General features: G+C 72.8%; 1 protein-coding gene across 2 annotated transcripts; it reads right to left on the bottom strand.

The window, feature by feature from the left end:
- DPYSL5 (dihydropyrimidinase like 5) lies at nt 1-11,742 on the bottom strand. 2 transcript variants are annotated; one of them, XM_084515711.1, is made up of 13 exons: nt 11,662-11,742; nt 8,068-8,332; nt 6,640-6,798; nt 5,987-6,166; nt 5,823-5,891; nt 5,432-5,476; nt 4,559-4,634; nt 3,409-3,565; nt 2,705-2,846; nt 2,448-2,590; nt 2,161-2,368; nt 975-1,143; nt 6-239 (listed from the first exon to the last, which is right to left on the bottom strand). In XM_084515711.1, the coding sequence occupies exons 2-13, from the start codon at nt 8,326-8,328 to the stop codon at nt 154-156; spliced, it is 1,695 nt and encodes a 564-aa protein (XP_084371837.1). In that variant the 5' UTR covers nt 8,329-8,332; nt 11,662-11,742; the 3' UTR covers nt 6-153. The 2 variants fall into 2 exon arrangements, with proteins under 2 accessions (XP_084371838.1, XP_084371837.1); XM_084515712.1 differs by lacking the exon at nt 975-1,143 and having other exon boundaries at nt 1-239.
- Nucleotides 11,743-12,049: the final 307 nt, after the last annotated feature.

Here is a 12,049-nt window from a genome sequence, read left to right as displayed (position 1 = left end):
CCCCGCCGGGCAGGGCCCCCCCAAATCCGCCGGGGCGGTGGGCACGGGGGGAGCCCCAGCGGAGGGGCCGCGGCCCGGCCGGTGCCGAGCGGGGGGGGGGGGGGGCCCGGGGCCCGGCGCCCCCGTCCTCATTTGGGGGCCAGGTCCCCGGCTTTACCAAATGCCGCTCGACCGGCCTCCGGGGGGAGCGAGAATCCGGGCCGAAGCTCGCTTTGGAACGTGGTCATCGATCTGCGAACCTGCGGGACGGACACACGGACGGGCGTCAGGGCTGGCGGACACACGGCAGGGCCCGACGGCGACCCCAGACCCACCAAGTGCCACCCCCGGCCCCCCAGCGCCACCCCCAGCCCCAGCGCCCTGCGCCCACCCGCTGCGCCGGGGGTCCCAGGCTGCGCCCCAGCCGGCGTCGAGCCCCCCCTGCCTCCTGCAGCGCCAGGGCTGGGGGGCAGCGACCGCAGCCCCACCGTGCCTGGGGGACGCTCACGGCCCCCCCAGGAGCACGGCCAGCACTGAGCATGGGTGGCACGGGGAGCAGGAGGCGACCCCGGGGAGCGGGGAGACGCTGCCCCCCCCCTCCTGCCCGCTCCCCATGGCCACGGGGACACCAGCACCACGCGTGTCACCGCCACGGAGCCACGGATGGATGGATGGACGGTGGACAGACAGACGGACGGCGCGTGGAGAGGTGGTGGGGACGGGGAGGGGGTCGGGGTCGGGGTCCTACTCTGCCTGGGAGCTGCGTACCGGGGAAATGGGGTGCGTGGGGGGGCCCCGTGCACCAGAGAAGGGGACGCACCGGGATGGTGGCGGGGGAGGCACCGGGATGGTGGTGGGGGCACTGGGAGGGCGGTGGCGGCACTGGGATGGTGCTGGGGGAGGTACTGGGAGGTCTGGGGGTGCCCGGCGGTGCCGGGGAGCCCCTGTGGGGGGTGGGCAGGGGGGCAGGGGGCCTGGGTGCCCCCCGCTCTTACCGGACAGGCTGAAGCTGGACTCGTGCAGGTCCCTCATGCCCCCGTGTCGCGTGGCAGGCCGGGTGGGCGTATCTGCAAGGGGCGTCCCCGTCTCTTTTTTCCCTGCGTGCACAACCACGGCCACGTCCCCCAGGTACGGGGTGCGATCCACGGCCCTGAGCTTTAAACTCTGCCGGAAGGGAAGCAAAAAGCAGAGAGAGCCGTGAGCTGGGGGCCGGGACGCGGCCGTGCCCGCCTGGAGGGGCCACGGGGCGCAGGGGGGGCTGGCGCTGGGTGCTGGGGGTCGGGCAGGGTGCGGGGTGCGGGGTGCTGGGAGGACCCCCAAATGGATGGTTTGGACACAAGGGGTGTCCCTTGGTGTGGGCACGTGGGGAGGGAGTGGGGCTGGGGCTGGGAGCACGGGGGGGCCGTGGTCTGCGGAGCAAAGCGATGCGGGGAGGGGGCTGCGGTGGGTGCAGCCCGGGGAGGAGCGGTGCAGGGGGAGCCTGCACCGGGTGCACGAGGCCCCGGAGCCCCGTGGCGGTGCACAGGGACGGGGAGGGGTGCTGGGCAGGGGGGGGTGGGTGAGCCCCTCGGCGCAGCCCCGTCCCCCCAGCAGCGAGGCGCAGGCAGTGGCTGGGAGCAGCCCGTGCAGGCACAGCAGCAGGACCCTGCCCCGTGCCCCTCGTGCAGCCCCAAGACCCCGCACGGCTCCCGCTGGGGCTTCCCTCGCACCACAAGCCCCCTGCACACCCTCAGAAGCGCCTGGGGGTGCCAGCACCGCTGGTCCCAGTCCTGGGGGTCACACCAGGACAAGCGTGAGGGCAGAGCGGGGCGGTGAGGGGGTGCCCGGGGCTTGGTGGAGGGCAAAGAGCCAGAGACAAGAGGCACAGAGGGCCCCGAAGCTTTGCACGTGCCTTGCACACGCGCTGGCACAACTGCTGGGTACAGCGGGTGGCCGTCCCCAAACCCTCTGCACCGGCACCGCGGGGGAAGAGGATGGGGAAGGGCAGGAGCTGGGGGAGGTTCCCGTGTCCCGCTCCCACCCGTGGGATGTCACCGCCACGCTCTGCCCGTCACCCCGAGCGCACCGTGTTCCCACCGGCACAGCACCAGCACCGACCGCGGCACCGGGGTCACAGAGCCACCCCACGGGCACCGCCACCGCCCCGCATCGCCCGTCCCCGTCCCCGTCCCCCCCCCGTACCTTCTCCCGCTGCACCAGCTTCTTGTAGACGGAGTCCGGGAAGGAGCGGAGGGGGCAGAACTTGCCGGTGCCCTCGGCACACATGAAGACGCCGTTCTCGTAGACCACGCGCCCGCGGCTGATGGTGACCAGGGGCACCCCGTGGCACCGCATGTTCTCGTACAGGTTGATCTCCCCGCCCTGCACCTGGGTGCTGGCCGAGATGGTCCTTGGGCAGGGGACGGGGAGGTGAGCGGCCTCCCTCGTGCAGCCCCGTCCCCGTCGTCCCCAAGAGGGTGGGCACCTACTTGGTGGCCTCGGGGTCCCACACCACGACGTCGGCGTCGGCCCCGGGGATGATCCGGCCCTTGCGGGGGTACAGGTTGTGCAGCTTGGCGGCGTTCGAGCTGGTCACGGCCACGAAGCGGTTCTCATCCATCTTGCCCCCGACCTGCCACCAGAAGGGGGTGAGGGGTTCCCATGCGTGCCCCCCACTCGCTGTGGCGGGTGGCAGGCTGCATCCTGCCCCGCAGGGCGGCTCTGCCCCTGCCCTATATGCACGTACCACACCCCGCTCCCAGATGATGTTCATGCGGTCCTGCACCCCGCTGACACCGTGCGGGATCTTGGTGAAGTCCTCCTTGCCCATGGCCTTCTGCTTGGTGCTGAAGGGCCGGTGGTCGGAGGCCACGACGTTCAGGGTGTCGCTGCGGGGGCACGGGGCAGGGCTGGGGCGCAGCCAGCCTGCAGCGGGGCTGGAGACCGGCAGCAGGGTGCTCGGGGAGCAGGGCGTGTGTGCAGTGGGGTGCTTAGGGAGCTGGGCACCCATGCAATGGGGTGCTCGGGGAGCAGGGTGTGCATGCAGTGGGGTGCTTACAGAGCTGGGCACCCAAGCAATGGGGTGCTTAAGGAGCAGGGTGCCCAAGGAGTGGGGCGCTTAAGGAGAGGGGCACCCATGCAGCAGGGTGCTCAGGGAGCAGGGCACTTTGTGCAGAGGGGTGCTCAAGGAATGGGGCACCCCATGCAGCCCAGGTGCTTGGAAAGCAGGGTACCCGAGGGGGGAGGCACCGAGGGAGCAGGGTGGGAGGGAAGCGAGGCACCCAGACAGCACCGTGCCCATGAAGCGAGGCTCCCGGGAACCCACCCAAGGAGTGGGGTGCCCAAAAGAGGAGGGGGTGGCTCTAGGGAGCACTTGGCCTTGGCAGCGGGGTGCCCGGAGAGCGTGGCACGCGGGGAGGGGGCGCGGGGAGCAGCCGGGGGCTGCCGTACTTGGCGAGCAGGCTCATGAGGTAGGCGGAGGTGTTGGTGTCCAGGCGCAGGGGCGGCACCGTCACGTAGGCGGCGGCGTGGAACCAGTCCTGGTGGTAGTAGTGCAGCCCGGTGAGCGTGGCGTGCGCCGTGGTGGTCTCCGCGTACACCACCTTCCCTGCGGGGAAAGGCACGGCTGTGGGACGGGGCTGGGGGCACGGGGTGGGTGTGCAAGGGGGGGCTGTGCGTGAGCCCTGCCTGTGCCCCCGGAGCACACGTCTGTGCCTGTGTGCACACGTGTGCTCACACCCCGTGCCCTGTGTGCCCCCGTGGCCCTGTGTGCTTGCACGCCTGCCTGTGCACACGCACGTGCCCACGACCCCACGTGTCCCTGCGTGCCCGTACCCACGGCCCTGCACCTCCTGCCCGTGTGTGACTGCGTCCCCAGGGCTCTGCTGTGTCCCTGCCCTGCACCTCCCTGTGCAGCGCGCCCACGTGTCCGTGTCCGTGTGTGTGTGCGTGTGTGTGTGCATCCCCAGCCACACGTGTCCCTATGCACAGGTCCCTGTGTCCTTGCACACCCGTGTCCGTGCGTGTGCCCCCGTGGCCCCACAGCTGTGTGTGCACACCCACGGGGACCCCCTGGTGCCCGTGTCCCCAGGTGCCCCCATGCGTGTCCCCGCGTGTCCCCGTGTGTGTGCCCGTGTCCCCCCATGTCCCCACGTGTGACCGTGTCCCCACGTGTTCCCGTGCGTGTGCCCGTGTCCCCACATGTCCCCAGGTGTGCCCGTGTCCCCACATGTCCCCCTATGTCCCCCTGTGTCCCCCCGTGTCCCCACGTGCCTCCATGCGTGTCCCCGCGTGTCCCCGCGTGTGCCCGTCCCCACGTGTGCCGCAGCGCCGTGGGCGGGGCCACCAGACAGAGGGGGCGTGGCCAGGCGCGCCAGGCGCAGGGGGCGGAGCTTCACGCACGGGGCGGAGCTCCGGGCCCTTCCACCGCAAAGGGCGGGGCCACACCCAGGAGGCGGGGCCAGGGCTCCCACTGCAGCCCCACGGTGCGTGATAGGGGCGGGGCCACACGCAGGGTGGGCGGGGCCTAACAGGGCGTTACCCCCAGGTGGGCGGAGCCTCGCCATGTGGCCCCGCCCCCCGGCCCCACCCACGGGCATACCTTGCATCTTGGCGCTGGCGATGACGTCCCCGGCCGACATGCTGGAGACGTTCACCAGGTACACGGGGCAGTGGGTCTGCGGACAGCGGGCACGGCTGATGGGGGGCCCTGCGCCCCCCGGGGACACGGGGACACCCCCTGGGGACACGGGGACACCCCCTGGGGATGTGGGGACACCCCACAGGGACACCCCCCGGGGACAGCCCCTGGGGACACGGGGACACCCCCTGGGGACACAGGGACACCCCCTGGGGACACGGGGACACACCCTGGGGACACAGGGACACCCCCTGGGGACACGGGGACACCCCCTGGGGACACGGGGACACACCCTGGGGACACGGGGACACACCCTGGGGACACGGGGACACACCCTGGGGATGCGGGGACACCCCCTGGGGACATGGGGACACCCCCTGGGGACACCCCACGGGGACGGGGACACCCCCTGGGGATGTGGGGACACCCCCCGGGGACACCCCTTGGGGACACCCCTTGGGGACACCCCCTGGGGACATGGGGACAACCCCTGGGGACACGGGGACAACCCCTGGGGACATGGGGACGCCGCCCGGGGACACCCCTTGGGGACACCCCCTAGGGACACCCCCTGGGGATGCGGGGACACCCCCTGGGGACATGCGGACACCCCTCGGGGACACCCCCCGGGGACACACCTTGGGGACACCCCCTGGGGACACTCCCTGGGGACACGGGGACACCCCCTGGGGATGTGGGGACATCCCCCGGGGACACCCCTTGGGGACACCCCCTGGAGACACTCCCTGGGGACGCCCCGGCCACCAGACTGGGGCCACGGGGTCCCCGCGCTATAGGGGGGGTCCCGGCCACGCGTGGCTCTTGGCGACTCACCCTGTTGGCGATGGTGATGACGCGGTGCGTGGCCTCGGCCTCCAGCTGCGGGGAGAGGGGCGGTGAGCGACCGCCCGGCACGGGGAGCTGGCCCCAGGGGGGGTGGGCAGGGGGGGCGCTGCGCGGCGCTTGGGGCGGCGGGTGCACGGATGGGGACACGGGGAGGGCGTGGGGACCCCCTGCATGGCGCAGGGGTGAGGACGGGGCGCGTGGGCGGTGAGCACGCGGGTGGATGGGGTGCGTGCGGGTGTGCGGGTGGCACAGACTCATGGGGTGCATGGGGTGGCCGCACGGACGGCTGCTGGCTGGGGGCTCCCCAAAACCGACCCCCAGCCCGAGCACAGCCGTGCCCCAGGCCCCCGCCACGCAGCGGTGCCTTGGCCGGCCTCACCTCTTCAGGCCGGCTGATCTCGATGCCCTCCGGCCCCGTGATGCCCAGCTCCAGCGCCTCCTTGGCTCCCTGCGGAAAGGTGCGGGGGGCGTGGGGTCCGGCTGGGGGCCACCAAGGGCTCTGCCTGCCCCATGCACGTGGCCCCCTCCCCGCACGGCGCTCACCTCGGCCACCAGCTCGCCGTTCTCGGCGTGCACCCGGGCGATGGCCCCGAAGTCGCGGCAGGCGCGGAAGACCTGGTAGAGCTCGCTGTCCCGCAGCATGTACAGGTCCTTGTAGGTCATGAACATCTGGAAGGAGTTCACCCCCTTCTCCCGCACCAGCGTCTCCATCTCTGCCTTCACCTGCACGGGGACAGGGGCTCAGCGCGGACGGCGGCGCCGCAGCTCCGGGGTGCACGGAGAGCTTTGGGGCTGCGCTCCCCCCGCTGTGGGGTGGGCACGGGGCGAGGTGTTCAGCGCCATGGGGCAGGGACCCACGCTTCACCCTTGGGGATGTCTCCGGCAGGATTTGTGCCCGTGCCCTGGGGAGCGACTGCTGCAACGGGGCCGGGAGTCCCTGGGGTTCGTTCCCAGCCTGATCCCGCTGCGGCAGCTGCATGGGGTCCCCCCCCCTCCGCGAGGGGCTCATCCCGGCAGGGACCCGGGCTCAAGGCAGCTCAAAAGGCAGCCCGGGGTGGGCAAACCCACCCAAACAAGCGGCTAATGGGATCAGCGCACAGGAATTAGCCCCGGCCGCAGCAGCTGTTCCCGGGCAGGGCGGCCCCGGTGCCCTCCCGTGGTGCCAGGGGGGGGGGGGGCCGCGGTGCCACGCTCACCTTGGGCGCCCACCAGGTGATGCCCATGTGCAGGGCGTAGTCGCAGCAGACCTTGGGGTCGGCCAGGCTGCGGCACTTCTCGTAGGCGTCCAGCAGCGAGGTCTCCTTGTCGGGCAGCACGTGGCCGATGATCATCGTCGTCCCTCCCACCAGGGCTGCCTGCAGGTGAGGTGGGGGCGCGCTGGGGGCAGGATGCGCCCCCGGGGGTGCCCGCGCTGTCCCCAAACAGCCAGGATGGTGGCTGCACCCCAGGGGACAACGGGGGGGTCACTGCGCTCCTGGGCCAGCTCTGTTGCAGGCACCATCCCCCCCCCAAGCCCTGTCTGGGGGGGGGGGGCACCCCACCTTGTGCTTAAGGTGCACAGGGAGACCAGACACGGCCAGCCACCCCCCCAGTGCCAATGGGTTGATTTTGGGGGCCCTGCCTGGAATCTCCATGGGTCTGTGGATTGCAGCCCTCACAGCCCCGGCATGGGGCAGGCTGAGCCCTGCAGCACCACAGGGCCCTATCCAGGGGGGCTGCCCTCACCTGGCAGCTTGGGGGCTGTGGGAGAGCCCCCCCCCAGCACACAGCCTGCACGGGCAGCGGGGTGGGCGCCGTCGCACCCGGCCGTGTCCCCGGCTCACCCGGCCCGGCTAATCCCCAAAGCTCCTTTAGGCAATTGGCCCTGGGGGGGTGCTCGCTGTGCTGCCAGGCAGCCTGCCCGGGTGGGGAAGGCACGGCACGGGGTGCCTGCGGTCACCACACTGTCCCCTCGCCGTGCCGTGGCTCAGCACCACCCAGCACCCCCACCCCAGGGCCAGGCACGGCCGGCGCCAGCCCTGCACAATGCCCGCTGTGTGCGGGGCGCATGGACAGCGGCACCCGGTGCTCGGCACCGCCAGCCCCACGGCCCCCCGAGAGCTACACTGGGGGTGTTGAGGTCCCCGGGGATGCCCCGGCCCCATGGAGCACCGCACCAGGTCCCTGCCATCCCCGCTGGGTGCTGGGCACAGCTGGGGGCAGGCAGCAGAAGCCTGCGCCCGGCTGCGGGCAGTGCCGTGCCCAGCCACGCAGCGTCCCTGCCAGCACAACCAAAGAGCCAAAACCTGATGATTTGCAGAATAAAAAGAATCACAAGTCAGCGTGATTTCTCTTGGCCGTGCTGGGGAAGAGCCGGGCTGGGGGCTGGTGCTGCCACGACACGGCTGAGACCTGCGGCACGACCGGAGCTGGCAGTGACCGCAGCCGGGCACGGCAGCCAAATGCCGTCTGCCTGGCCACGAGGCTGATCCAGCACCCAGGAACTGCTGCCCTGCACCAGCTGGGGGATCTGAGCCCCCCCAGGCACAGCCAGCAGGACCGGGGAGCCCTCCCCGTGCCGGCAGCACACCCACCGTGACCGTGACCGGGGCAGTGGGCGAGCGGAGCGCCGTGCCAGGCGGTACCTTGGTGCCGTGGTAGAAATCATCCACGCAGGTGGCGTTCATGAAGGTCTGGTGGAAGTGGGTGCTGGTGTCGATGCCCCCGGGGATGACGAGCTTGCCGGTGGCGTCGATGACCTTGGCCCCGCCGGGGATCATGAGCTCGCGGCCCACTTGCTGGATGATGCCGTTCTCGATGTAGACGTCCGCCTCCAGCGTGCAGTCGTCGTTCACCACCTTCCCCCCCTTGATGAGGATCCGCATGGTGGCCGCGTTGGCGAGCATGGCTCTGCGGGCAGGGCAGGGGGTCAGCCCCGTGCCGCCCCTCCCCATACCCGGGGGGGGGGGGCTCAGCCCCGCTGCCTGCTGCCTGCCCCCGGGGGTCCGGGCAGCCCCGCGGCTGCGCGCCCGCCGTGCCGGGCCATGTCAACACCGGATTATCCCCGGGAAATCCACGGGGCGGGGGGGCCGCCGGGCGCTGAGTCAGGGCCTGCCTGCCCCAACAGCCCCCCCACTCTGGGGACCTGCACCCCGGCACCACCCCACCCGTGGCCCCATAACCCCAAGGGGACCCCCAGCCTCCCCCCGGGGGCAAGGGGCTCTCACCCCCCTGGCACAGACCTCCATCAGGGGGCCTGCTCCAGCCCCCCCGGGTGCCCACAAAGCTTTCAGCCCCCCCCCAGCAATGAGCATCCCCAGACAATCCATAAATCGTGTGGTAGATGAAGGTCAAACGCCATCGACCCATCTGGGTGAGTCTGGGCAAGGGGGGGGGGGCATGGGCCAGGACCCCCCTGGGACCCATGGACCCCCCTGGGACCTGTGGCCCCCCCCAGCTGCCAGCAGGGCTCCTGCACCCGTGGGCTGGGGCAGCCCCACACTGGCACCCAGTCCGTGCTCACCCCATAACCACAGCCCCATGTGCATTGGAGAGGGGCTTCGGCTCTCCCCAGGGACCCCCACCCCAGGGCCCCCCACCCCAGGGACACGGTTCCCATGTGTGGGGCCGTGCCCAGCGCGGTGCTGCCCCCCCTCTGCCAGAGAAAGGCCGGGGCAGCCCCCGTGCCAGGTGCCCCCTCCACCGCCCCCAGCAGGGGCTGGCACGAGGGGGGGGCTGCCCCCCGCCCTGCATCACTGACACACTCGTGCGTTACCCCTGGTGTGCTTTATGCAGCTTTTCCTCCTTTCTCCCCAGTCCAGCCCCAAAACGAGGGCTCCCCACCACCAGCCCCCAGCCACCCCCGGGGCTCCCCCGATGGGCACGGCCACGCGCGGTCCCCGCGGCGCTGCCGGCGAGGAGGGGACACCCCACAAAGGGTGCTGCTGGTGGGGGCTTTGGGGGGGCCAAATCCATCGGAGGCTGCCCCGAAAACATGCCAGCGGCTCCCAGCTGCCCGGCGAGAGGCTGCAGCGGCAGCAAATGGCTTCCAGGGCGCTGGACCTGGCGGGGAGCCGCGGCGGCTGGGGGGCCGAGCCGGCAGCTGAGCATTCCCGGTGCCTTCGCAGCTGCCCAGGGAGGGGCTGGGGAGGGGACAGGGGGCTGGGGGGCACCGGGCACCCTCCTGCTCCTGCTCTGGGCTCGGTGGGTGTCACCCCGTGCCCTGTGCCGCTCGGTGCTGCCAGGAATGCCTTTGCCCATGCAGCTGCTCCGGCTCGGCACGCGCCAACTGCAGCCCCCAGGGCCCCTCCCCAGCCAAGGCAGCGAAGGGACCGAAGGGAGCAGAGCCGTGGAAAGCACAGCCCCGAGGGGCTGCCAGCAGCCCCTAGACCCGGGGATGTCCCCGTGGAGCGTGGCGGACCCCCACAGCGTGCCAGGCAGGAGCTGTGCTCGTAGGATGGGGCACAAGCCCCGGGTGGGCTGCACGGCCCCGGGGGGTGGGATGCTCCCAGCACGGGGTGGAGGCAGCGTGCTGGGGGTGCTGGGGGTGCTGGGGGTGCTGGGGGTGCTGACCACGGCTGTCTGTGTCAAATCCTAAAAGCCACGGCCCCAGAGCACCCCGCTCAAACAGGGCTCAAAGGGGCGTCTGGATGCAATAGGGATGAGGGGCGCAGGAGAGGAGCCTCACCCGAGACCACCCCTGGGGAGAGGTTTTGGGCAGAGACCAACGGCTGGGGCGAGCGGCCACGGGAGAACCGGTGCCCACTGCCCGAGAACCCACTGGTGAGCGCAGGGGGACACACTGGGAGGACTGGGGCCGGGCAGGGCGGTGCTGGGCAGCCCACCAGGCTGGGTGGGGACTGCTGCATTGCACCCCGGCGATCAAAGAGGTGGTGACGGATGGATCTGGAGCAGGCAGGCTGCGAGCCACCGCACCTCCCTGCAGCATCCCGGCCGTGCCGAGCCCCCTAGGTTTGTGGGGCGCAGGAGGGGCAGCGGCACAGACCCGAGCCCATCATTTTAGGGTGACCGTGCTCCCTGCTGGGTCCCCGCACGGCCGTGCCCTGTCCGTGGCCGGCACAGCCCCTGGGGCAGAGCGGCAGCGGGGATGGGGTGGCCGGCTGGGAGCGTGGCACGGCCTCGGCCACGTGCACCGCGTGCTGGCAGCGCCCCGAGCCCGTGGCACGTCCCGGCCGCCGTGCGTGGTGCTGCACAAACCGGGACGGACCCGAGCAGCGCGGGCTCTGGCACGGCTTCACCCATCAGGGGGTCGGGCGGGTGCTCGGGGGGGTGCTCGGGGGGTGCCCCCACCCCAGACCCATGGATGGGGTGGGGGGAGATGGTGGCTGCAGCCCCGGGCGTGCCGGGAGTCAGGGGCAGGTGGGAGGGCGAGGGCTGGGTGGGGGGCACCGGGCATCACCGGGGCTGCGGGCGAGGGGCTGCGGTGCGGGCACAGCCCGGCCACGGCCTCCAGCCCCCCCCTCGCCCCTCGGGGTTCGGCCGCCGCAGCCCCTGCGGGGGGGCTCCGGGATGCGGCACCGGGCACCGCCGGGCCCCCCATCGCCCCCCATCGCCCCCCAGCCCCCGGTGCTGCCCCCCGGTGCCCCCCGGTGCGGCCGTTCCGTTCCGCAGCATCAGCAGCGCCCCGGGGGCCGCGGCCGCTCCCGGCGCACACAAAGCCCGGGGCCGGGACCCGGGGGGGGTGGGGGGGGGGCGGACAAAGGCGGGCGGCGGGGCCCGGGGCTCGGCCACACCCGGGGGGCGCGGGGGCCGCTCCCGCAGACAAAGCCCCGCACAAAGGCGGCACCGGGCGGGGCGGGGCGGGGCCCCCCGGGAGCGCCCCGCGGAACAATGGGGCCGCCCCCGCCGCGCACCTGCCGCCGCTCCGGGCCCTGTCGCGACACGGCACCGACCGGGAGGGGGGTGGCCGCGCTGCCCCCACTCTCAACCCCAGCCCCCCCCCCCACCCCCCCCCGGCCGGCCCGGCGCTGGGCGCTGTCGCGACATCGCGGCCCCGTCGCGATCGGCGGCGCCACGCGGGGCGCCGCGCGCGGCCTCTCTGCCCGCCGAGCGCCGCGGGAAAGAGACCTGTCGCGACACTGCCGCCCCGTCGCGATACGCGCACCTGTCGCGATAGTCCCGCCCTGTCGCGATACGGCGGCGATAAGAGAGCCCCCAAAGGAACCGGAACGTCGCATCCCGGCCCGGCCCGGCCCGCCCCGCCCGGTGCCGCCCGGTACCTTCCGCTCCGCTCCGCTCCGGCCCCGGCTGCGCCCGGTGCGCTCCCCGTCCGCGATCGCCTCTCACACAAACCTGCACGGCGGGGGGCGGGCACCGGGCACGGCCTCAGCCAATCGCCGCCCGTCTGCCCCGAGGGGGGCGGGGCCAAACAGCCAGCAGGGTAGGCTGCGCGCGGTCTGACTGACAGGTGCAGGGGGCGGGGCCGGCGGCGCGGGCCCCGCCCAGCGGCCGCCACCTGCCCGCGGTTGCCGTGGTGACGGGACCCGGCACAAAGGCGGGGGCAGCGCGGCCAGGCCTCGGCGCCTCCCAGTGACCCCCAGTAACACCCAGCGCCTCCCAGTAACACCCAGTAACGCCCAGCGCCCCCCAGTGTGTAACAGTGCAGCC

Source organism: Aythya ferina, assembly GCF_964211825.1.
Source record: "Aythya ferina genome assembly, chromosome: 3".
NCBI lineage: Eukaryota > Metazoa > Chordata > Aves > Anseriformes > Anatidae > Aythya > Aythya ferina.
The sequence above is the reverse complement of the archived record's forward strand: the minus strand, read 5'-3'. Positions and strand labels throughout refer to the sequence as shown.

Coding starts and splice junctions, on each gene's coding strand:
- DPYSL5 (XM_084515711.1), bottom strand. CDS start 8,328: ATGCTCGCCAACGCGGCCACCATGCGGATCCTCATCAAGGGGGGGAAG. Junction 5,477..5,822: donor AGATCAGCCGGCCTGAAGAG/GTGAGGCCGGCC, acceptor CTCTCCCCGCAG/CTGGAGGCCGAGGCCACGCA. Junction 2,591..2,704: donor TCATCTGGGAGCGGGGTGTG/GTACGTGCATAT, acceptor TTCTGGTGGCAG/GTCGGGGGCAAGATGGATGA.